The 27,489-nt window shown below is 32.2% G+C and overlaps 1 protein-coding gene across 2 annotated transcripts in view; it reads right to left on the bottom strand.

Moving 5' to 3' along the window:
- LOC145283553 (serine/threonine-protein kinase 10-like) overlaps positions 1-27,489 on the bottom strand; it is a 405,044-nt gene that overhangs the window by 255,606 nt on the left and 121,949 nt on the right. For both annotated transcript variants that reach the window (XM_080132435.1, XM_080132436.1), the window contains exon 4: positions 8,211-8,283. In XM_080132435.1, coding sequence (XP_079988561.1) covers positions 8,211-8,283 — 73 coding nt within the window. The remainder of the gene's footprint in view (positions 1-8,210; positions 8,284-27,489) is intronic.

Below are 27,489 nucleotides of genomic sequence, written 5' to 3'. Positions count from 1 at the left end.
TAATTTATCCCCAAAGATGAATCCTGAAGGATTGGAAAGTATTCAGATTTATGATGAATATGATGATTACATCAGCCAGTTCCAACCAGAAGTGAAGACTGTTATGTGAAAGTTGGAAAAGATTGAAAATAGAATTAATATACAAAGAACGTCTATTTTATTTAATGAAATTATATATAAGTGAAATTGTCTGTCTGCGTGTGTGTGTCTGTGTGTGTACATTTTCCTACCAAACTACTCTGTCAATTTTCAGTCTAAAGACTCGAGATTTGACATAAGGTGTATTGAAATTTGGGAAAATCTTTTTAATCAGTTTTCGGCCAGAAATTTAGCTGTCAAGGGGTCCGAGTTCAATAATTTGACCTTTGAAAACTCTACCGAACTCCTCCGCCAATTTTGGGTCTAAACACTTAAAATTTTACATGTAAATTACTTGAATATGGATCAAACTTTTTAATTTGATTTGAACCGAAAACAATAAATGTTAACGAATCAAATTGGGATCAAAGTTTTAAAAATTTGACCGCTGCAGTCTCTACTAAATTACTCAGCCAATTTTTGAAATTTTATATAAAGTGTATTCAGACATAGGGCAAACTTTTTAATCGGTTTTTGGCCTAAAATTTGGTTGCCAAGGGGTCAAGGTCAAAGTTCAAAAGATTTGACCTTTGCAGTCTCTAGCAAACTATTCAGCCAATTTTGGGTCTAAACATTTGAAATTTTACATAAAAGGTATTCAGACATGCAGCAAATTTTTTAATCAGTTTTAGGGCGAAAATTTGGCTGCCAAGAGATCAAAGTTGAAAGAGTTGACCTTTGCAGACTCTACCAAACTCCTCTGCCAATTTTAGGTCTAAACACTTGAAATTTTACATGTAGGTTACTTGGACATGAGTCAAACCTTTTAATATATTATATACATATGCACATAAAGTTCTGAATAGTACATAGGGCCTGAGCAAAGCCGGGCTGAACTGCTAGTATATATACACACACATGTGTACTCTACATAAAAATAAATCTTGCTGGTGAAAATCCATGAAAATCTGAACAAGTTGGTTATTTTATAGTTTTTTTTGTTTTTTTTTACAAAGGTCGACTGAAACCTGTTCCTTTTGTTTTTCTCATTGACTCTTGTCAGCTGGGGTCTTTAAACCCTTATTGATCTGACCTGTCTTGGTGATAATTATATTTCATTTTTTTTAGCTTTGTCTAGAGCAATTTTCAATTATAAAAAAATATTTAAGAATGTAAGAAAAAAATGTAGTGATTATGCACTGAATGTTTAAAGTCATTTTTCAAAATTTAAAAAGCAATCCAGCAATATAACTTATAACTTTAATTGAACTGTAGAATTAATTGATTTAAGGATACATGACAGTAAGGAGCACATTGGCAATGACCATCTTGACTATTATATAGGTAGAGGATTGCATCAGAAATCAAGAGCTTTCTGGAGTGATGGAATGATTTTAACATTTTCCCAGCAACCTTGGCAACAGATTAGATAGTAAATTGTGTCAGAGATAAGAAATAATGATAAAAATTTACAAACGAAATTTATAGAAGGCAATACAATGAGGTGTAACGGATAGACACAAACTGATGTAAATTAAGATATATAACAAACATGCAATAAGCTATGGAGATTCCCCTTTTATTGACACAATATATGATTTTTATTTTCTTATGTTTTATACTTGCATTGTGTTCTTACTTGTGTTAGCGTAGTCAGATAGAAGTTCCATATTTTATATTTTGGAAAAATTTTCCCTTTGTCAGATATGTGTTAGATTCAGTTCAAACATGTATATGAGGGGTTAATTTTAAACTTATGCAGCTTTGCAGAAAATATAAAATATTACAAATATATATATATATATTGTACGAACAGAGAGACCCTATGTTACCCAGGATTGAATGATGATCAACAAATGTTTCACACTCCCATATTTTTATTGTTTTTCAATAAAATCGATTGATTGCTGTTCTAAGTGAGGATCTGTCACAGTGCACCGAGAGAACGCTAGCATGCCTCTTGCAGTGGCTTATTTCATAATACATTGTAGTCTACATTGCACTGTTCAGAACCTACTGTTGATTTTATAAAATTATTTTTATATATAATGGCTTGCATTAAAGTTTAAAATGCAAAAATCAAGTATCATGCTTCAATTGTGCTATAAACATCAAAGAATCTACTGTTGATTATATATGCCAGACCTTACTGCTTATGCAGTGATAATGCTTGAATTTAAATTTTAAATGAAAAAGTCAAGTACTATAGTGCAATTTAACCAGAAACAGTCATTTCGAACATATCCCTGTCATATCAAAGAACCTACTGTTGATTTTATATGTTGGGCCTTACAGCTTGTGTGGTAATAAAACTTCTCAAGTTGACTTGTGATGTTAGGCTGTATAAGGTTGAAATCGCCTGCTCCTTCTTTAATCGAATTGTTTTGATTATCAATTCTTATCAAAGACATTCTGATACAAAGCCTATCTAAAAACACAAAGTACTTTCGTGTGAAATTTCATAAAAATCGGCCTGTTTTCGAGTCCATAGGGAACACAAAGTTTGTTTTATATAATAGTAGATATTAATAAAAGGTGAAGCTGTATAGCTTACTCAACTGTAATATGTTTTAATTTGCTTCAGTTTGTATCTATGCATACATCTTTGCATTGTATTGTCTTTCCACTAGAAAATGCTTCAAGCAAACTACATTAATGGTAAAAATGTTAAAGAGAAACATTAAAGTAAAAGACTTTTTTAAGTCATCAAAAACAGGTACAGACATTAATACAAGCTACTATTTAATGAAGTTACACATACTTGGACAAAAACGTAACTCAACAGGCAATAAGCAAATGCACAAACTATGCAAGGGAGATAACTCTTCCAAGCATAGATTTTTCTAAAGTGAGCTAATTGAAGACACCCTGGTAAGATTTCATTGAATTCCCTTGAAGGGATTTCCATTGTTACAGTTTATTACTTTTGACAAATCATAAATACATGCAAATGTAAAAATTAAAGACAATTTTTAAAGCAGAAATTATTAAACCACCAGTCTTATTTCTCTCCTTAACTTAATTTTTTGACTGCAGGATTATTTATAGGTTCATTTTTACTCAATACTCGTACTTGTATTATTTTTGTGTACATTGATGCTTTTTTTACATAAGTCTAATAATCTGATAATTTTGACATTTTTTTTAAATTAATGAACACATTGTATGATAAGTTATTCTATTAAATAGAAAACAAAGCTTGAATAATGTAACATATTTCAAAAGAGAAAGAATTTTACAATCCATAAGATGCATGTTGTAGCAAACCTTGGGAACATGTTTACCAGAAAGAACAGTTGGAAATAAGTCATACACCATCCACTATGACTAAAATATTCCCATAGCTACATACCTAGAAAATGGGGCTATTAAGCCTGACATAGTAATATGGGAGAATGTGGTAACCCTAGTTGAAGTAAATCCATAAGGAGGCACATGTTGGAAAGAACTTGAATACCTCCTAGACACATTTCCTCAAGTGTTTAAAGTTTCTCTGTACAGGAGTTTGTCAGAACAACCTGGTATGAGGATTATTTTCCCTACAAGTAAACCCTGACTAAATGTTCAAAATAATGTAATATTCGAGGTTCAAATAAGATCTCCTCAGTATGACTAATCCACACTGGCTTTTCCAAGTGCACCTCCTCAAAGTAATGTTACCTTAAGTAACAGCAAAAAGCTGGATACTCCACCAGATTAGATGTATTATTGTCCTGGAATCCGGTAATACCAAGAGACCACAAGAAAGATATATTTTAATGGTCAATGGAATTTGTTCTCAAATATTTTATGAACTCAATGTTTAAGAGGTAAAAGAGAACTTTAATAGAATATCCAAATATCTATGTATCTTATACAGAGATCTAGTGTTGGCTCCCAGTTGAGGAGCCCCTTGATTTCTGAGAACTTTGACTGAAATAAAATCAAACAAAAAGCGAAGGAACATGATTAACTATGAAAGGAATATACAGATAAGGACGGCTCTGTAGAGAGGTTGGAGAGGATCGCTTCACTATGATCAGAATCAAATGATAATGGCTGGCCAAAATCAAAGCTGGATGACCAATACTTTGAAAAAGAAGAGTAGACTCGGTAGTAACAAGTGCAGATTCTGTGACACAGAATTAGAGAGTGTGAGCCACCTCACATCTACCTAAGGGCGGCTATTACAAAATGTGACACAATGGAATGTGCAAATATCTCCACTGGACAATCTGTAAAAAACTGAATATCCTGTTTAGCAGTAGGTCTTGGGGGTATATGTCAGAAAAAAAACAATTGTAAGTGCTTCTCTTCCACTCTAAGCAAATGTAGTTTTTAACTTTCGACACTCTGACTGGTGCTTTTGTGATATATTTGTTGAACATGGCCTTGGTTTTTCCAGTGCACAGTTTTAGACAAACTATACAGCTGGCATTGTAAATGTCATTAAGAATCTCTTAATTGCCACACTTGTGCTGCTGTATTTACCATTAGACAGCGTTCAAATAACTCTAAAATCTAATGGATCTTGCCGTACCAACTAAGCTCCACCGCCATCCCATAGCCATAGCGTTGCATCCTTGTGCCTGTTTTACAAGTATTATAATGAAATATCTGCTGATAAACTTGTAGTACTTGTGCCCTCCCTTTGACATAAATACCCCCAACTAACCTAACAAGCAACAGAATCCTACCCCTTCACTGTATAAGTCCCACAATGCCGGAAAACCTTCTACTCTAATAGTTTCTTCTATCATGTCTACTAGACTTTAGAACTTCTATCTCAGTTTCCTACTTTTCTGAATGTACTAACATGCAGAAATTTTAATGTAATGTGAACAGAAATCTTGCAGCTCAACTCCCTACATGATGTCCTTGTAGATGATTCCAAATAGCAACCTCTTATATCCACATAGCAATATGCCTTGTTTGAGGTGAATAAGAGTAAATAATAATAATTGTTGAGATACATGACTTGTAACAATAACATCGTTGGCAAATTCAAAATTAGCAAGATATTCTCTATTTATATTGGCACCTCTACCTTCCCAGTGAATTTTATGGATCACTGAATCTTGCAGGCAGGATGTAAAGACATTTGAACTGTTGTCTAACACCTCTTTCTATAATGATCTTTTCACTATCCTGTAAGAGTTTTAAAGTTGCTGTTGCTCCATCATACAGATCTTGAAAAAAGTTCATGTAAGCACTGTCAACTTCTTAACAATTCAAAGCTGTGAACATAGGGATGAATTTGATGGAGTCATACGCTTTTTCATAGTCAACAAAGGTGAAACAAAGTGGTATACTATGTTTATTAGCTTTCTCTTGGAGTTGGTTTACAACTTGAATGTGGTCCATAGTAGAAAATCCTGCTCGGAAACTAACTTGTTCTCTGGGTAGGTTTCTGTCAAGTGTTTCTTGCATCCTTTTCAGGAGAATTTGGGAAAATACCTTGGAAACAATAGAAAATAGGCTTATTGGCCTGTAGTTTTTAACATCTTTCAGGTTTCTTTTCTTGTAGAGGATGGCAACTCATGTGTTCTTCCAGTTGTTAAGCATTTTTCTTTTATTAAGGTATTTTTTGTATAATCTAGTGAGAATCTCTACGAATGGTTCAACCCCATATTGGAGTATGCCTGCCATAATTACATCTTTTTCTGAAGATTTATCTCCCTTTAGTCGTTTGATTGCAGACTGTACTTTGGACGTTAGTATTAACGTTGGGGTAGTGTAACAGCATGGTTTGTAAAGGGTTGATCTTCAGGTTTCCTAATTATTTATGTAGACCTCAGTGTAGAACTATTCACATTTTCTGATTATTGAGTTTAAGTCAGCTGTGAAGATGATATAGTCTTTTTTCAATGATATGATGTTTTTCCCAAGATACTTTCTTTAGTGACTTTAAAACTTTTGTTTTCTCTCAATGTTTTAGTTGTTCCTCCTCAATGAAATTCCTTATTCTTTCATTCGGTGACATAAGGTATTACATACATTAGAATATTCAATGTACTGAATATTAATATCTCCTTTTTTTATCCATCTCCTTTTTTTTCTTCAAGTGCTTTGAACATGTTAGTTCCAGTTGGAATTCTCATGCTTTAACAGGTAGAAAATCGTGGTTTGATCTTTCAGAATTTTTTATGAGTTTTGCTTTCTCATGCCTGTATAATGTTGAGCTATCTGGCACTGATTTTCATGGTAATTTGAGATAATCTATCTGAATTGTTTTCGAAGTTGATAACATTACCTGCCATGATCTAGTGTATTACAAAGTCAACAGCAATGTCAGATATAGATGGAAGTGTAGGTACCCAACAGGGCTAAAAACAAAATCTGTAGAAGGGCAGATGAGCTCTATTGAGCCAATGCTCATCTACTCATACACCTAGATCTGTGGGCAAATAATCTATCAGCACATATCCCTGAATCTTTCTCAGCAGTAATGATGGTGTTCATGTTCTGGGTTTCGCATGTGCAGAGGTGGCTGACAAGGACATTCTGGCCTTAAACTGCCTTTCACAGCGAGGGCAGGTAGTTTTATTCCCATTTTGAGGGTTCTACTCTCTTCCTCCTCTTTTCCTCGAGGTTTGCATGAGGTTAGCTTCAAAGGTAGCTGTTCCTTCAGCGGTGGTCTGCTTCTAGGTTTGCCTGTCCTTGGCCTGAGTCTCCCATCTGTATGTATTGATGCCACAAGTTTGCTTTTAAAAGATCCTTGTATCGCTTCTTCTTGCCTCCTCAACTGCGTTTTCCTTCTTTTAGCTGCCCATAGAAGAGTTGTTTCGGCAGCCGGGAATGACATCTTGACGACATGGCCCAACTCCCTCAGTTGGTTCCTAATGATAATGGCTTCAATGCTGCTGGTTATCCACCTGAAGGATGCTGGGGTTGGTACGATAGTCCTCTCAGATGTCTAGAATACTCCACAGGCAGTGTTGGTGAAACTTCTCCTGTCATTCAAAATCTGCTGTAGGCATTCTTTCAAGATGGACGCCACACAGTTGTCATCGGTGTACTGGTATTCCATCAGAATTGTAACTGCGGTTTTGCTTTTAGACCTCAGATGAAGGTGTATGTAGTCGTAGTACTTTTTGTGTTGCACAGTCATACCTTAACCGTTGAATTTAGTTCCTAGCCACTTTGGAATCACCACCCAAGAAATCAACAGGATTAATAATAGAGTTGAGGGTGCTAAGAATCTCTGGATTAAAACAGACTGCCATTGGAAAGATTGGAACATAGATTGACAGAAGCCAACATGGTCATAGAAGAACTGCACAATCAGTATTAGCTAAATCAAGATCAAAAGAGAAGGCTGCATAACAAAAATGGCCATATTTTATACTACAAAAGGTGGAGACGTCTGTTCTTTGTATAGAAACATTAAAATGAAATTTGCTGATGAATATATTTATGCATTTCTTTTTCCAGTGATGCAGAAGAATAGGCATCACAAAGTCAGCAGCAAACGACACCAGATAAAAAATTATTTTATTTTTCTAAAAATAAAAAAAAAGAAATCAATAAATATTTTATAAAGTTATGTATTTTTTATAATACTAAAAAAAAAAAAAAATATCCAAAACAATTAAGCAATAACATTTTATTATTTTATGCAATAAGTAATTAAATATAATACCAATTTTTTATCAGACACTGTTTATTGCAGACTTCAAGCCACCTATCCTTCTGCATCGCCCCTTTTTTCCTCCTTGTTCAAAGAAAAATTAGTGAAGAAGTTAATTACATTTTGGATTTATTTTTTTAAATGTTTGTATAATTAAAATTACTATTCCCATATTAATTGTTATATTCACAATGTAACATCTTTAGGTTTAAAGCTCCCAAAATTCAGGCTAGAATTGAACACATGGACCTATGGCATAATGCTTAATGATGTTGAGTAATAATCAGTTATAAGTGGAGTCTTTTAGAGGTTGAACTTACTTCAATACTAAAAAGTAACATAAAAATTAACACTTTGATCTGAAAGAAGAACAATCAACCTATGCTGATTAAATAAAGGATTTAGTTAAAAATTTTAGATTCTGTGTTTGATACTGCATGATTACATTGGCCGTAACATTGTAAATATAACTACTAAGATGAGAATAGTAATCCAACAAATACTCTTTATATGAATTACTTACCAATAAGGAGTACCGATGAAGGAATCTCTGCGCTGATTAGTTTTCGTATTCTTGGCTGATACACCAAAATCAGCTGAAAAACAAAACGATATCAATTTAATTTCTCAACAAGAACATAAGCATAGATAATTATTTATAAACAATCCAGAAAATTACATTTCTGAATTTTTAAGATGAGGATTGGTTATTTATATTATTTGGATTATTCGGACTACTGTTACTTATCTTGAGTGCCATTTTCACAACGTTTCGGTCGCTGTAACCTCCAACCTTCTTCAGGTGTATCTTGTCAAACTCGGGAACATGCATGTACTAGAATTGTCCGCGAAGACCCATGGCGCAGTGGTTAGAGTACTTGGAAAAATTCAGTTGTAAAAGCGACATTCTTCTGAAGGTCGAAGGTTCAATCCTCAGTGTGGGTGACTCAAAATACAATTGTGAATTAATTATGATCTCTATTCAATCATAACTGACAGAACAAAAACTTGCTACTCCCATGAATTAAATAAAGGTTCCATTCGACATTCCGTGCAGATTCAGAATTCAACAGAAAGATTCCAGAGTTCGACATAATAGCTTGAAGGTTAGAGGTTACAGTGACCGAAAAGTTGTGAAAATGGTACTCAAGATGAGAACAGTAGTCCGAATAATTCAAATAATATGAATTCAGAAAATATTCTTGTGTAAGTTTTAAGTAAATTAAAATTTGATCTTCATCATATTCGTTTTAATGTCCGTTCTACTAGCATGTGTTGGATGGTTTTTAGAAATTAATTTCTAAATCAACCTATCTCTGGCCAGGTCTTTATTCATTCTTCTTACTTTCAAATCCATCCTTACCACTTATTCCAATGCTTTTTTGTTTGTTTTTCTTTTTTTGTTTTTTGCTCTTCTTCTGTCAACTTACCCTGCTACCTCAACTGGTACATACATATTATATAACTCTCACCCATTCTTTCAATGTGATCATACTAATGAGATCTCCTGTTCAACACACATCTCCCTATAGTTTTAATCTTCTTCAGAAGTCATTAAATCTAAGCCTGTCTTTAATACACACAAAAATCATTAACGTTAAGGTTTTAAATAATTATACAAATTAAATATCACCAACTCCGTTGTAAAAGCTAATGTCAGTGTAGGATATTGTACCAAAGGTGCTCTTACCTTAGGTGAGTTGAACCAGCTTCCTCCAAAGGAGCAAGTGTCAAGGAAATATAAAATTCATAAGCGGCCCCCAGTTGCTTGTATATCTCCATTGGCCTTTCCCTAGCAACACACTCTCAATTGTTCTACATCTACTAACCCAATCAAGCAATTCTTTTAATGTGACCAAATCAACTAAGTCTCCTGTTCTGCATGTTTAAAAATTTCATGGATATCATTTCAAATTATAGATATTGAATCCTTTCATATAACTTAATTTCAAAAAATAGATTGAATGATTATTTAGAAATATATATATATTAGTGTTGGGACGATTCCTAATTTTTATACGATTCCGATTCCGATTTCAGGAAAATATTGATTAACGATTCCGATACCAAGTACGATTCCGATTCCTAGGGAATTATTGTTTTGAAATATACCAGGTAGTTTTATGCTTATGGTCGGGTAGTTCCCAAATATGTTCTCTAACTTTGGAAGAGATATTTTATGCCTACACAGTCGTGTTTTGGTTTAAATAAAATTATTATATAGTAAACTAAACGGAAAAATTAGCAAAATTTATTTTAGAGAAAATTTATTTTACTTAATTGGAATACAGAAAAAAAAAACAAAGAAAATAGAATTAATCCTTCAGAGCAAAAACAAATAAAATAGAATTTATATAACAGAACAAAAACAAGAAAATTAGAGAATAAATTAACACAATTCATTATTTTGGTCCTCATAATTAACAGATTTAATGAATTAAATAAAAAAAATATTGCGGAAGAGAAAGAAAATATATACTAATTAAATATAAAAAAAGATAAATATTTAATTTAATAATTTATAAATGAACATGCATAATTCACAAAGTGTAGTTAACACCTATTGTTTTTTCTTACTTTTTCATTGCTTTTACACGTTGTTTCTAACGTGAAGAATAAGTTTAGCCAAACTAATTTTGAAATAGGGTATATCAAAGGAACACATATAAAAACGATACCACTATAAAAACAAATGAAATACTAGATAAAATTGAGCAAAAATAATTACCAAAATTACAGAAAAAGATAAAAGAAAAACAAAACAAAACAAAAAATGGTGAAGTTTGTTGAGTGAAATGAATTATTGAAAGAAAATTAATTGAACTAATAGAAATGTTAAAAAAAAAATGTCACATTTCAATATTTTTTTAATAATTAAATTCTCAGGGTTGTCGAAATTAAAACTTAAGTGATTTTCTTTTATTAGACTTCTTTCGAAGCTTGTTACCTTGAAAAATACATTTTAAACCCTGTTTTTTTTTAAATAAATTGAAAATAAAATGCAATTAAAAAAATTTAATTGATAATTGAAACTTTAAAAACATATTAAACATTGAAAAATTACTTATCTCACAAATTAACGTCCAATAAAGTAGATCCAGTCTTCATACAGGAATTCGGTTATAATAAATATATCTTTCCCAAACCTTAAAAATTAAATTTTTTTTTTTTTTTTTTTTTTTTTTTTTTTTGAGAGAGAGAGTTCTTTAAAATCGCCGGGGAATGCCGCCTTAAATTTTAAAGAAGTAAATTTTAGGAGTTTAGTGCCTTTCAAAGACGATTATCATAATTTATTATCATCATTTAATTTCCTTTTTTCCTCTCCCCCCCCCCACACCTTTCCACGTGGTTCAGTAGTTAACCAGTGCTCCTGTTGCTGTCAGTCAACTATCTTTTAATTTCTAGTTAAAAGAATTTTTCATGAAATAGAATCAGCATTTAAAAAAATTTTTTTTTTAGTTGTATATATTGTATTTACTCTTTGAAGTGTAGGAGGGTTAAAAAAATTGGTGACACCTAGATGGTGACTTAGGCAAAAAAAAAAAAAAAAAAAAAAGACACTGCGATTTCGACCCTCACTAATAAAACTGCTCTGAGTGACTAGTTGGTAATTTTGCTAAAGAGTTAAAAAAAAGATTTCAAGAAATTCAACGAATTTTCATTTGGTCCAAATTTCAAAATTTTGCGAAATAATACAACGTGATCAATTTCATTTTAGAGATATTTCTTTCAAAAGCCTTCTTTGAAAAAAAGAAAAAAAAGTATATTGTTCTATTAAACCTTTTACTGTTTAAATAATTTGACTTTGCTCGTTTTATTTTAAGAAAATATATGTTGAAAAAGCATTTTCATTCAGTATTAGAAGATTTGTTAGTAAAAAAAAAAACAGTCACCAAAAAGATAAGCGTATTTTTTTAAATTTTTACTCGCAATATAGAGCCCTGCATACTTCTTTTCAAGTTAACTCTTTTGTAGTTTTGATTACAATAGATCTGAATGAATAAATCTTGTAAGGGAGGGGGCACTAAGCATTGCCCTGTTAGTAATGAATTTCTTTGGTTTCTTTTTATAACATGCTACATTTCTCTCTTGCGGTTAGAAATATCAGGACATTTTTTTCTTTTTTTCAACATCAGACTAAAAGAATCGTAATGAAGGAATCGGAAAATTAAGGTATTTTTTAACGATGCGATTCCGATACCTCCCAAAATACACGATTCTTACGATTAACAATTCCGATTAATCGTCCCACCACTAATATATATATATATAGGGTATATTTAGGTAGCATATTCTCATTGAGACAAATGTTATTGAAAAGCACAAAATTCTTTTGTTTCACTTTCTACTTTCTCCAATCTCCAAATAATTCTTTTTGTGTTTTTTTCAAAATTATTTAGGTTAGTTATTTAGCAAGTGCTTTCGATCGGAATACTTCCATCATCCTCAGGCATATTATTTCTTAAAATTGTATTATGAAAATTATTGAAAGGCTCACTAAACAAACATATGGATCCGACCTAAATAATTTTGCAAAAAACACAAAAAGAATTATTCGGAGATTGGAGAAAGTAAAAAAGAAGATAGTAAAACAAAAGAATTTTGTGCTTTTCAATAACATTTGTCTCAATATATATATATTTCTTCCTAAATCTCTTCACACTTTCCTAAGTATAATTTTATTTTTAAATACTAATTTGAAAAATTTAACAACTTGACTTAGTTACATCAATGGACAAATATAATACATATCTAGAATTTTATTTATTTATTTATTTTTTTAATTAAACTGAGATTTCATCTAATTTTTAATTACTACAAAAATCAATAAAAAATTACTTTTTATAGAAAAGAAAATAAATTCTCATTTCTAGTTGCTATACACACAAGCTATTGTGTTAATATATATTTGGAATTTAAAGAGTTGCTTCCCTTTAATTGAAACAGTTTATTCTCAACTCAATAAAACCTGGGATGGAATCATTCTCCAAAGATTTTTTTCCCACCTCCTCCTCCTCCAACTATACAAATAATCATTTTATATAGTGAATATGCAATTTTTATTTTAATCCAAGATAGCATTTTTAAGCCACTTTTATGTCACTAACAAACATTTATTGTATTTCTACAATGACGATAGTATTATATTTGTATATGTATAAAAAAGATAACATCTGTGTGTCTGTACGTTTATAGAAAAACAGGCTAGAGAGTTCTTAAAATACAAAAGTTTATACACGTGTAGAATTTTCCTGGGAATATGAGTTAAATATTCCAGTTACTCAGCTGACAATCTCAAGTTCACCTGTGCTGTTTCAATCCTATCTAGCATTTTTTTTTTTTTTGTCATTGGTAACAAAGAATATTCTTTTAAAATAATATAATCTAAGTGAACATCTTATATTTTAGTATATTTAGTACTTAACACCTATGTCTGCCCGTCTATCTGAACTTCTCTATTTCTCCCTCTCTAGATAGATAGATATAGATCTATCTATATATATAAAAGCGAAAATGTTTGTATGTATGTATGTGTGTTTGTGTGTCTGCTAAAAACTTTCGACAAACACAACGAAAATTCACAAACTTGGTATTATATTGAAGCTCCATCCTTCGCTCGAAAAATATCGAAAAATTGGTCAAAAATGTTCATTTTTTCACCCCGAAATCGACAATTTTCGACAGGTGTTGGGGGGGGGGTATGGTCAACAAAAACGGTCCTCTCGTGACGACGACCTGTTCTACGCATGCATCAGATGACGTCATGACCTGATTTACTTTAAATACTTGAAGAACTGACTAAATTTCATGTACATCGCGTTAGCTCAGTTGGTTAGCACGTTGGTTCATTATCTAAACGTTTTGGGTTCGAATTGTGGTGTGAGATGTCTTTTTTTCTTTTTTTTTTCGTTTTTTTAAATTCAAATATTGAAGCAGTGTTATTTAAGCCATTTTTCACATAATGTTCGTTTTTGTTTTTTGTTTACTTCGCTTATCCACCCCCGACCACACACCCAAAAACACCCGGGTACCCACCGATTTTTAAATTTTAATATCGAAACCAGCTTATTTAAGCCATTTCTTTTTTGTTTTTTTGATTTTTACATTTAACATGGTTCGTTTGCCTTACGTTAGTTTTTTTTTTGTTTTTTTTTTCGATGTTTTGATTTCCCCCCTCCCTGCTTAAGTTTTAACGTTGTTTTCTTTTGTTACTTCGCTTATAACAAACAAACCTGGTCATTGACCTCATTTGCTGAATAGCTATTGCTCTACGACTTCCGTGCGCGCACCTGTCAATTTGGTTCTTACTTAAATTCAAACATCTTTCAGTAACTCATTCCGGCTGGCCGATTTTATTTTCAAACTTCGTCTCAGGGCTTCAGGTTCGATCCTACCCCCCCCCCCGTTTTATTTTTATTTAACACCACACACACCTCCAAACAAACACCAGGGCAATGCCGGGTACCCCTGCTAGTATATAATAAAGGAGAGCGTCTGTCTGCTTATGTCTCTGTAAGTCTCTTAATATGAAGTCAAACTAGGAATTGTAGCTTAAATATGAACGCTTTACATGTAAAATTTGTCTATAAACATGACAAATAGTAGCCTTATTAAGTATGCCAAAAAGGCAAACACATTTCTCATTAAAATTCACACAGATTCCAATGTCCCTTTTCTAGGCCTTCTCCAGACAAAATTCAAGTTTTAAAAACAAAATTTTATATATAAAGAATGATATAATAAACCAAAAGACTAATAATATTTTAACTAATATTTAAAAATTAATTTAACAGCATTTATTATCATTTTAAATTTCACTCTGGATACAGCCGTAAAGTATATGGATAACGTTGGGTAGCTTTGTCTTGTATAGACAATACCAGAAATAATATGATGCAATTTCAGAAGAATGTATTTATTTTGATTTTATTTTTAATATTTAAAAAATATATTAATAGTATTTTAAATGATATTTTAAAAATATTTTAATAGTATTTTAATAGTATTCAGATTGTATTTTAAATATTCAGACAAATTTTTACTGAATATAAGGAATACGATTTTCAAACCCTTTTTAAGGTAATTAGCATGCCCTGTGAAAATTCCAGAGTGGACTCTTTCATATGCAATATATTGATGTTGGCATTCTGTGGATGTTCAGCATAAATGGAGACAATATTATTGTAGCTTTTGTTAAAACTGCAAACTTAGACAAACATATGCACATACTTGGAGTCTATATTCGAATCATCCTCCCCTTGACTAGAGAATCAAAACTAGAATCTGACAACCAGGCCTTTATGTGCTTTAGACATAACCTGCAACATAGCGTAAGCTACTTATATTTTTTCTACTACTGTTCCTCGGCCCAGGACTGTACTCTAAGCAATCAAGCATAGATATAGTAGTCTCCTTTGATACTAGTATGCAAGTACACATATTTGGTGACTTTAATGTCCACCACAGTAATCGGCTTAGTCTCTCCACTTACACAGATGCAGCTGGTAGCATAACACATAGCTTCTCTATATCTCATTCCCTATCACAGATAGTTACATTTTTGACACGTTTCCCCAGACCAGCAAGATCAACAAGCCTCACTACTTGATCGATTTCTGACTAGAGTTCCCGATGATTGTGTAACGAATGCCCATAGCCCATCCAGAAAGGCTGATCATGGTGTGATAATGGTTGAAATCGCCCTAAATTCTTGACCCAAAGCTGAAGAGTCATTACTCAAAACAACAAGGTATTATAAGAAGGCTGACTGGGAAGTTATCAGGGATCTCATCAAAGATGCCCCATAGGGGAATATCTTTTCTCTCCCTGCAGAACAGTGTGCAAATGAGACCACTGAATGGTTCAAAGCAGCAATTGAAGCTCATGTTTCCACACGGAAGTTCTATAGCAAACCCCACTTTCCCCAGTGGTTTACTTCTATTTGTGCAGCTGCCATTGCTCAAACGCAGCATGCATACTGCAGATTTATCCAACATAAGTCCAGTACAAACAGACAAAAGTTCATTGGAGCTAGAAGTAATTGTAAGAAAGAAATAGCAACGGCTAAGAGAGAATACACAGAAACCACCAAAAAACGCATTGAAGAGCAGAAATTAGGAACCCGTGATTTCTGGAAAATCTACAACAGTGTAGTACATAATGGGCAATCAACAATTCCCCCACTATCCAACAATGATGAGGTTGTTTGCACGGCAACCAAGAAGGCTAATATGCTTGTCAGTTGGTTTGCTTCAAACTCTACATTAGACCCAGCAGACCATTCCCTCCCTGATTTTCCTTTGCAAACTGACACTACACTAGATGATCTGAAAATCATCCCTTCTCAGGTGCATGATATCATAAAAAACAAAAAAGGATCACATCCCGGCTGTACCATTAAAAAAAATGCTCTGCTGAGGTTGTAGTAATGCATTTATGACAAGCAGTGCAACTAGTAACGGCTGTTGAATGCACAGACACAGCAGCAGTTGCATGCAGTACACAGGCACAAAATAGAAAGCCTCAGTCACATGTAAAAGATGAAAGATATATTGAACATTGATCGAGTGGAAATAGGTGAAAGTGGCTTTAATCAAAATAAATTTTGATGCTTGTCCAAAATTCCCCTTATATCGAAAAACAGAAAACATCTTTATGATGTACATACCCATGACGATGTGAAAAGATCATATTCGAAAAAAAAAAAAATCAGGTAAATTGATCAAGTAGTTTTATTTTAATGAAATTATACAATTAATGGGAAATCGTAGGCATTACAAGGTTGATCTCGCAAGCTGGAATTATTGTTGAGTTATTTGCCCTTGTTTCTTCAAGATGGTGATGTGATAGCCCTTTTTTCTTACTCATAAAATTTTATTTTCTTAGTTAAAAATAAAATATGACGTTGTTCTGTCACAGATATACATCACAAACTTTTTTTATTTTTTGGCTTTTTATATCAAGAAGGAAATTTGAACAAGAATCTAAATTTTGGTAAATTCTTTAACCCCGCCCTCGTCAAGCCACATCCAGCATTTTTGGGGAATCAATAAAGATTACTATCCACTTTTGCCTAAGCGCCGAATCCTTTGATATTTTTTTCTTTTTCTATAATATTCAAGTTATAAATAGCATGCAAATGCAGACCCTATGATAACTCTATACCCCATCTTGATCAAAATGAAATATACAAGTGCCCTGTGTAATATAGTTTTAGAATATATATGTGTGATATTTTCAACGTCATCCCACCCCCAAGTGTTAGAAAATAAAAAATGAAGAAAACTAAAAAAAAAAAAAAAAGAGGAAATAAGTTTATTAACACAACAAATGTATAGGAAATTTTTCACCAAGGAACACAAAAGAAAGGTAAAATAGGATTATTAATCCAAGTGTGGAAGTAATAGGGACAAAAGGATCAGTCAATATATTCCAGAGTTAGTTTTAGGAGTGGCAATGAGTTTTGTGACAGTTCATGGATAGTCTTGGGTTTGCGATGGTTGAAGACAGTTGCGAGCTTGACACAACTGAAGGCAGGTCGTGACTTTAGCAGATTGACAGGGGTTGATGTCAACTGATGAACACAGGTAGATGACTATATAGCTGTGAGCCTTAGCATGTACAGGGTTGATGGTGTCACACACAGAGCACAACTGATATTTGCAGAACGTGTAAGAGTTTATGCTTTTCATGTTTCGTTTTGTTTTATTTATTTTTTTATACTTGTGAAACTATGATTTTTGGAATATGATATTTTCATTTTGTCATGAGTACATACATTTTTCAGATTTTTCTTTATTTTTAAGATAGAATTTGTGACACAAACCAAGACTTATTTATAAAAAAAAAAGTTTTCAAATATATTGTTCTTTTTCTCTATGTATAAAATACTAAAATTATAAAAAAAATGACTATTAGCTACTCAAAAAAATTTCCTATGCTTATTGGCCCTTTGTTATGCTTTTTTTTAATGCTTGTCAATGTGTTGTCACTGCTGACCCAATAGACAGAAAAATACAGTTAACAAAGGAAATGGAAAAAATAAACAAAAGAAAATATTTGATTATAATAATTAAATTTTATTGCTTTTTTTTGTTTTCTTTGTTCATTATTTCATAAAACTTGACAACAGTGAATTGATATAATTAGGGTCACAGCTAGTTTTAAACTGACAGAACTGATTTTTACTCAAATTGGACTCCTACGCCTTGATGGAGCCCTATGTACACATTCAAGTGAAAGACGCTTTGGTTATTGAATGTCTATTCCAAGTTTCTTGATATTTTGTGATATATTCCAAAATGGGGTACATTTGTTTGACATAGTCAAGTGGTCTTGGCTACATTATCAGAGTAATAATCTAATTAGTCGGCTTACTGAATGGGTGTTTATGGTCGCTGGTTTTCCTTAACATGAGGCTTTCAGCGTACCTTTCAACTCTCCCTGATAGCTCTACAAGTTGGTATTATTACCAGTCAATAATATTTTTGTGAGAAGGTACCCGGATGTACTCATATTTGTTACATCAATTTCACATTAGTGCAACACTTCTAAGGTGCACTTTAAATGTGCTTTGTTTTTGTCGGAGGAATCTGTCAATCACTATCAACAATCTTGACAACTTGTTTTGTGTCGCTAGCAGAAGACGCAGGACAACTCCATCCCCCGATTAATCTCTTAATATTTGTGGGTGTTAGTTGCTAGAGATTAGTAACAGCTTGATGACCAAATTACGAGATGAATCACTTCTTAGTGATATGTGTATGGGATTCTATGTAAATGTGGAAAAACCATACAAAGGTTTGACATGTCGTCCACTAAAAGTAAGGTTAGAAGAACATTGAAATCCATAACATGTGGAGAAAAAAAGGAGCAACACTAAAGCCAAAATCAAAATTCATTCATTTTGTATATAAAAAGTTATCTGGGTGTGACTTTTTATACACAAAATGAATGAATCTTGATTTTGGTTTTAGTGTTGTTTTTTTTGGTCTGATGTGGTGGGTCTCTTTAAATTGAGATTCCACTGAAAAATGTATGCACATATATAACTAATAACGTTTGTATAATAAACATACTATATACTTGCTCTGTCCTCCATTGAGCACTCTTTAATAATCCCACGGGTTTCAGTGCATCTACATCTAGGAAACCAAACTATACAACCATATATATATATATTCAACAAACATTATTAAATGTAATGGATACACTTTGCTTTATGATTCTTTTTTTTTTAATTTTTCGATTTTCCATATAATCTTTTTATATCGAAATCAAAAATATTAATAAAAGTTCCATAGTTGTTGTCACGAGCGCTTTCGATTCGTCCACAAATCCTCTTCAGGTGTTGAAGTAAAAGTGTGGAGGAGCGAAAATGAGAATTAAAAGTGAAAACTAAAATATTCAGTAAACAGCGTTAGGCGATAAGTTAAAATGTATACACTTGATTAAAAGTCGATTAAAAATTTGAGTATTAAAATCAGCAAGTTCGTGGACACTGTTAACAAAGTCCATCCACTATGAACCACGCAAAATATTTTAGAACGTTACTGCTTTTCTCGAATGCAATATCATTAATAGTGGGTTATATGATGCTTCAAGAATTTTTAATTTTTTAATATTATTTTCATGTTGTATAATTTTTATGTTGTCAACAAGGACCTTTCTAAGATTAGAGGAGGGACAGTTATGTTTTTTTTATCAAATGTTTATATATAGCACTAGTCTTATTTAGATGCATGGTTATTCGCTGGGACAATGTTGTCATTGTATGCCCAATGTATGTATTATTTTTGGAGTTAGATTCTCCCATAGAGCATTTGAATTTATACACTACATTGGTTTGTTCCAACGTTTTTATAGCCGGTGTTGAGTTGTTTCTACCTGCAAGGTTTTGTGTTCTAAACTTCTTGTAGTAAATAATAAATTTAATTTTAGAGTTACTGTCAATAGGCGTCAAGTAAGATATTTTTAATTGCATTTTCTTCAGGTTTGAAGTTAGGTGTCATTTGATTTTGATAAAATATATTAATGGAGTTTACATTGCAGTGTTGGTTAATATTATTATTAGATTTTCAAGGGATTGTAGCGAATCAAAAGCACTCGTAACAACAAAAACTATGGAACTTTTATTAATATTTTTGATTTTGATACTAAAAAAAAAATATGGAAAATTGGAAAATTAAAAAAGAATCATAAAGCAAAGTGTCCCAATTGCATTTAATATTTGCTTGAATGAAAAAATGCTACCTACATATACCAATTTCATATATATATATATATATATATACATATATATATATATATAGTAAGCTATGAAAATATATGTGGCTATTAAGCTACACAGAATTTTCTGCATTTCACCCTCATAAGGATTCATCAGAATTGACAAACACACATTTTTATGTATATATTTGGCATTACGTTTGCTCGTTAGCCAATCTGATTCTTTGTTATCCTTACTAACACTTTGAACAGCCAATGGTTGCACGTTTACCAGGCAAAGGTTTACTTGTAGTTCATCCCTTTCTTTAAGAAATATATATATATATATATATATATATGAACAAATGATTAATAAAACATGTTAAAAGACATCTTGAAAAAGAGTTAAAAACATATTTAATTTTAAAAAAGGAAGCACAAGATAAGTGGATAGTCCTTAATCCGCGGAGTTTTGAAGAAATACTCTCCTTCTCATCAGAGGGCAGGAATTAGCAAAATGCAGGATCGGATTTTGCATATAAAAGTATTTAATGAAACTAAAAGTAAGTCACAGATCTTACTTGGTTAAAAAAAGGGTGAGGTAAGGGGAAAAGGAGGCAAAAGAAAAATGATAAAAAGATTTCACATGAATGGATAGTCCGGTGAAGGGTAAAAATCCAAAAATGGTAAATCCAAAACGGTCGAATTTAAAATTTCAATCCAATGGGTAAATTCCAAATGGTCCAAAATAATCCAAAAGGCAGAGTTCCTTGGAAAAAAGCGCAAATGGAATGAATTCCAAACCATTAAAAGAAAAGCACTGGAGATAAAATTTAAAACACGCCTGTCAAGGCTGGATGAATAAAAAAAATTAAGGTTTAAAAAAAAAAAAAAAAAAAAAAAAAAGCGGTGAAAGTATAAATTTGAAAAGCAAGGTCAAACTGACCCAGACAAAAAGCGCGAAAGTTAGCATTAATAATTAGGTCAGCTTAGATATGCACATGAAAGTCCCAGAATTGAATTAAGAAAACTGATCAGAAGAACAAATAAATGGCCAAGTTCAAGAAATGGGGCGTCTGTTATATATATATATATATATATATATATATATATATATATATATACATATACATACATACAGACACACAAATGCACACATACATGTATATACATACACACACGCATATAAATATATATACACATATGTATCTACAAACTCCGGAATAAGGCAAATAAATGTGTATGTAAATGCATATAGTGAAATATAAGCAAATACATAGAATCTCTTATTCTACTATGCCTAATTTCGCACAAAGAATCTTAGCATCTAATAACAAAAAAATTAAATCAGCCCTAATAATCCCTTTCCCAATCCAACCAAAAAGAAACTGCAACTGTATTAACAAACATCTTTGCCCACTCAATAGTGATTGCATCCATAAAGATGTAATATATTCATGTACAATTACAGAGCTCCCACGCAATTCTCCCATAATAGACAATAACATTTTGCCACCAAATTATCCTTCCTCCGACCCTCCCTCTGATATAATTATTAATCCAACAAACGAATTTACCAGCCCCTTTATTTTCAATCATACAACCAGCTATAATAATAATAATAATAATATTTTTCATAGCAGCCATCCTAACACTGATAACACTAATTATCCCCTCTAAACCAATCCTGCTACAATTACTGTCCTACCCTCTGTTCATCAAAATGAACAAAATTTAAATTCTCTTCCCAGTATAAATCAACAAATTAATATTAATTCTCGACCCCGAGCTATTAATAAAACATATACATATATAGGTGCTACTTCAACTTTAATAAAGAAAAGAATTTCAAACCACACTTCTTTCAATAACCAAAATTCAAATAATAACCAGGGAACTTCTCTAACTACACTGGTTAAAAAGCTTAACACTGCCAATACTCACTTTTCAATTAAATGGACCATCCTAAAAAAAGTTAAGTCTTACACTCCAGAATCTAAGTCTTGTCACCTCTGTACATCTGAAGCTATAACTATTATAACCTCCCCTCAAAGTAGTAATATAATAAACTCTAAAAACGAACTGATCTCCTATTGCAAACATATGTCCAAGTTTAAATATGGTAAATTAAAAATCACATAGCTATTAATTTAACCCTTCAAATATATATCTTTTCCCATAATTTTTTTTTTTTTTTTTTATAATCTTACCTTCTAAGCTTTTTATATTTTTAATTTTATTTGTTTTTCTTTATTTCTTTGGCCGGTTTTCCATCTGCTGTCTTCGTTTTATGGTATAAGTATACCTATTAATTAAATATATACATCAACCTACTCATTTTTATTCTATGTATTTGTTTACTTATATTTCACTATATGCATTTACATACACATTTATTTGCCTTATTCCAGAGTTTGTAGATACCGGCCTTTCCCTCCCCTTATTTTGTATGTAAGTATGTATGTTTTTGTTTAACTTGTATATGTTTTTGGATATGTGTATATATTTATGCATGCGTGTGTGTTTGTATATATATGTATATATGTGTGTGTGTGTGTGTGTGTTATTGTATATGTATACATATATGTGTATATATATTTATATGCGTGTGTGTATGTATATACATGTATGTGTGCATTTGTGTGTCTGTATGTATGTATGTGTATGTGTATATATATATATGTGTGTGTGTATATATATAATTTTCTATTTATTTTTTTTTATTTATTTACTTTCACTTTTTTTATATATATATATATATATATATATATAACAGACGCCCCATTTCTTGAACTTGGCCATTTATTTGTTCTTCTGATCAGTTTTCTTAATTCAATTCTGGGACTTTCATGTGCATATCTAAGCTGACCTAATTATTAATGCTAACTTTTGCGCTTTTTGTCTGGGTCAGTTTGACCTTGCTTTTCAAATTTATACTTTCACCGCTTTTTTTTTTTTTTTTTTTTTTTTTTTAAACCTTAATTTTTTTTATTCATCCAGCCTTGACAGGCGTGTTTTAAATTTTATCTCCAGTGCTTTTCTTTTAATGGTTTGGAATTCATTCCATTTGCGCTTTTTTCCAAGGAACTCTGCCTTTTGGATTATTTTGGACCATTTGGAATTTACCCATTGGATTGAAATTTTAAATTCGACCGTTTTGGATTTACCATTTTTGGATTTTTACCCTTCACCGGACTATCCATTCATGTGAAATCTTTTTATCATTTTTCTTTTGCCTCCTTTTCCCCTTACCTCACCCTTTTTTTAACCAAGTAAGATCTGTGACTTACTTGTAGTTTCATTAAATACTTTCATATGCAAAATCCGATCCTGCATTTTGCTAATTCCTGCCCTCTGATGAGAAGGAGAGTATTTCTTCAAAACTCCGCGGATTAAGGACTATCCACTTATCTTGTGCTTCCTTTTTTAAAATTAAATATGTTTTTAACTCTTTTTCAAGATGTCTTTTAACATGTTTTATTAATCATTTGTTCATATTATAAGCTCTATTTCCTTTTCGGTTTTATTGAGCTTTTACATCTGGCTGAGTTTATTTTACTTGTAAATATTAACTCTTTAATATTTATAATATATTTTAAGTTTACCATTTTGATTACCTTGGTAAACTTATTGTAATTTTTATTTTTTATATATATATATATATATATATATATATATATATATATTATTATACCTAGCTCTACTCACATATTGAGCACTGGTGAAGTAAATACTGAAAATCGATGCATAAAATTATATATATATATATTTTTTTTTGTAAATACATAAGCAGCTCAAGCACTATAAAAGCGGTGGGTGAGTGTCTATTTAAATGGGCATTTGATGAAGTCATTTGCGAGCTTCGATCAACTGGAGGTTAGAACTGCCGACTATCAATGCGATGGTTGTCGGTTCAATCCCTGGCTAAGGAAAGGTGCTGGTCTAGCCGCACTGATGAACTGTGATACAGTGAAACATTACTGTATGTGAATGCCTATATATATATATATATATATATATATATATATATATATATATATATATATATATACACTAAACTGATCATCTAAAATGAGCCAGTTTAGTAAAATCAGGAATTTTTCATTTTTAGGAACTCACAATTTCTGGAAAATTTATAACGGTGTAGTAAATAATAGGGAACCAACAATTCCCCATTATCCAACAACATTGAGATTGTTTGCACAGCAACTTCTTTCATTCATGATTCATAATAAATCTAGACACCTCAAAGGCATGTTGGCTAGACATTATCCCTGCTATACTAAAAAAATACTCTGCTGAGATTGCTCTAGTTTTCTCCAAACTCTACAATAAATGCCTAAATGAATCTTGCTTTCCCAACTGCTGGAAAATTGCTTCTGTTGTACCAGTTTACAAGAATTCTGGTGAAAGACTTGACCCACTTAATTATTGCTCCATTAGTCTCCTCCCTCTCTTTGCCAAAATCTTTGAGTCCTTAATCAATCAAACACTAGTCCACCACCTCAGACAGACAAACTTTTATCTGACCAACAGCATGGATTTAGGCAAGCCAGTTCTACTGCAGATATTCTAACTGTAATCTCCGAATGTATACATTAAGCTCTGGATAGGGCAGATAAAATTAGGTCATATCTAATGCTCTATAACAGACATGAGGGTAAAATTAATGATCACATATCTAAAGAAAGGCCTCCAGTCTGTAGTGGAATAGAGCCATAACTGGTTGGTAATGATCAATGCTGCCAAGACTAAGCTTATTTCCTTTAATAATTACAAGAAACCTTCTTGCCATGACTAATGATACACTGCCTGAAAGTATTCCCCTCAAACTCCTCGGGTTAACATTCACAGACAACATGAATTGAAACAAATACATTGAGGCAATTGTCAAGGCTGCTGCAAGGAAGGTGGACTCTCTCTACAGTACGAAAAGGCTACTCACACCTGAGAGTATCCTGTATCTCTACAAGGCCACATTTTGCCCATACATGGAGTATTGTTGCCAAATCTGAGATGGTGCATCTGCCACTAGTCTCTCGCATATTTCAAGGTTACAGTCAAAGTCATAGCCTATGTATATATACTCTCCTACAGCCCACACCATTGGACCGATCATGACCAAACCTGACATGATGATGGTCCACCACCAATGTATTACACCATTTTTTAAAGTAAAGGTCAAGGTCATAGCATATCTAATAGAAAAATTTTATCATTGAAATTTATTCAAATTTTCAAAAAAAAAAAAAAAAAAAAAACAAAGATTGTAAACCTGTAAGGAAGGTGTACAAAATTTTAATTATCCAACAAGTAGTACAAATAAACAAGAAAGACCTTATTCCGTGAAGTTTCGAAAAACGCAATTCTTCTCATTGGAGTAAAAGAGGTTTGCAAAATACAGAATAAATTTTGCAGGTTAATGCATTAAAAGAAACTACAAATATGAAATTAATCATGCTTGTATCAAAAAGTTATTAAAGTTAGTGACAGTTTATAGGGATTCAAAGAGATTAATAAAGCGGGGGAAACGGGATGAAAAGGATATGGTGTAAAAATCCAATGGTAAAATCCAGAACAGAAATCCAGAACTCAAGTGAATCCATTGAAAATCCATTGGTAATCCATAAGAAATGGGAAAACAGAATTATAGATGTCCAGGGTAAATTAAAACTTCCAGAAAAAAACATCAGATCATGGAGAAGTGAAGTTCCAGTTTTTTTAGAAAAGTTTTTTTTTTTGTTAAAAGTAACAGATAAGGCAAATAGAAGTGTAAAAGTGAAGATTCAAAATATAACAATAAAAGATAATTATTGAAATTGAAAAATGGGGTAATAAGATAAAGATGGGAAAAATGAAAAAAGAGAGAGAAGAAACAGAGAAGAGGAAGAAGAATATTAAGCTGAAAAAGAGGGGAGAAAGAAAGATAGGCATAGTTGAGAGGAAAGGAGAGTAAGAAAGGGAAAGGGGGAAAATAAAGAATCATCTTTATGAATCTATTTTTAGAACAGATAAAATAGGTCAGTTGAGGTCAATTTGACTCAGACAGGAAGATAATGTGTGGAGACGATAATTCAGATTTATTTATTTTAAATTTGGAAAGAAGTTAAAATGGGTGGGAGGTTTACTGATGATCAGTGATGGTTTAATAATTTAATGTATAATTATAATAGTCCGCATACACATATACAAATGTATAAATGCATATACACACATATAAAAAAAAATAAAATAATGTAAAATAATATAGGATAGGAAGTGAGACCAAAAGGGACAACTTACACCAATAGGGACACACAGATGCATATATATATATATATACATATATATACATCGACTGTCAACACGACGGTTCTAGGTTCAATCCATGGCTTGGGAGAGATGCTAGTCTAGCGGCACTGATGAGTTGTGATACAACAAAACAGGACTGTATGTCGATTACTACAAATATATTTTAAGCCCCCCTCTTTGGGTAGAGCACTGTCGTAAATAATCTCACCTGCAACTTAATTGGCTGAAAATGCGAAGCTCGTTGTTTGTTTGTTTACGAACAGGGAATTTGAGCACTATAAAAGTGGTGGCGGATGTTTATTTAAATAGACATTCCGACGAGTTATTTACAGGCGTCGATTCCATGGTCGAGTGGGAGAACTGCCGACTGTTAACACGACGGTTCTAGGTTCAATCCTTGGCTTGGGAGAGATGCTAGTCTAGCGGCACTGATGAGTTGTGATATAACGAAACAGGACTGTATGTCGATTACTACAAATATATATATATATATATATATATATATATATATATATACACATACATTGTGACATAATACTTAAATTGGATTATGTATTTACATGAAAATTTTAAAATTTAATTTTAGGCCACCGAAAAATATAGTTTTTTTGTTGTTTTTATTTTTGTTGCCGAAGCAAAATGAACATTGAAGATAGAGTATAGAAGAAAGAGAGAGAGGTGAAAAAGACGTTCAGTGGGTGAATCAGCAAGCAAGGTGACACGCTTCCTGATCCCTGTTAGTTACTAAGAGAACGAAGAAAGAAAGAGAAGAATAAGGAAAGAGAGAGATGGAGAAAGAGACATTTTGACAGGACACTCTTCCGAGCCGTCGTGCCGAGCGCACGTGGAAATATTTCCACCCAACAACAGATAACAAATCGATGTTGTTGAAACGGATAATGTCGACCAAACCTCTCCCCCCCCCATTAACAGCGAAAGAAAGGAGATAATGCCAACTGTAAAATGGTGAGGAACACGGCGCACCAAAAGATATACAGCGGAGAATAACCAAAACAGTAGATGAATAATACATAAGGAATATATCATGTTATGAATGGTCATCCGAAGCGAATAAAATGGTGGTTAAACTTCATGTAGAAAACAAAAAAAAAAAAGGAAAAGAAAAATAAAACCTGTAAATCCTCTCTGAATACTTCTCTCTCATATACAAAGTTGGCAAGTTCATTTTGTCATTATTTTGTTTGGACTGGTATATTTTTTTTTTGTATCGACATATTTCTTGTGGGCATTTTCAGATAGTAGACACCCCTTCCACACCTTGGTTATTTTTTTTTTTTTTTGCT

Source organism: Euprymna scolopes, chromosome 8 (genome assembly GCF_053919585.1).
Source record: "Euprymna scolopes isolate OS-2025 chromosome 8, ASM5391958v1, whole genome shotgun sequence".
NCBI lineage: Eukaryota > Metazoa > Mollusca > Cephalopoda > Sepiida > Sepiolidae > Euprymna > Euprymna scolopes.
This window is presented reverse-complemented; position numbering and strand designations above follow the sequence as displayed.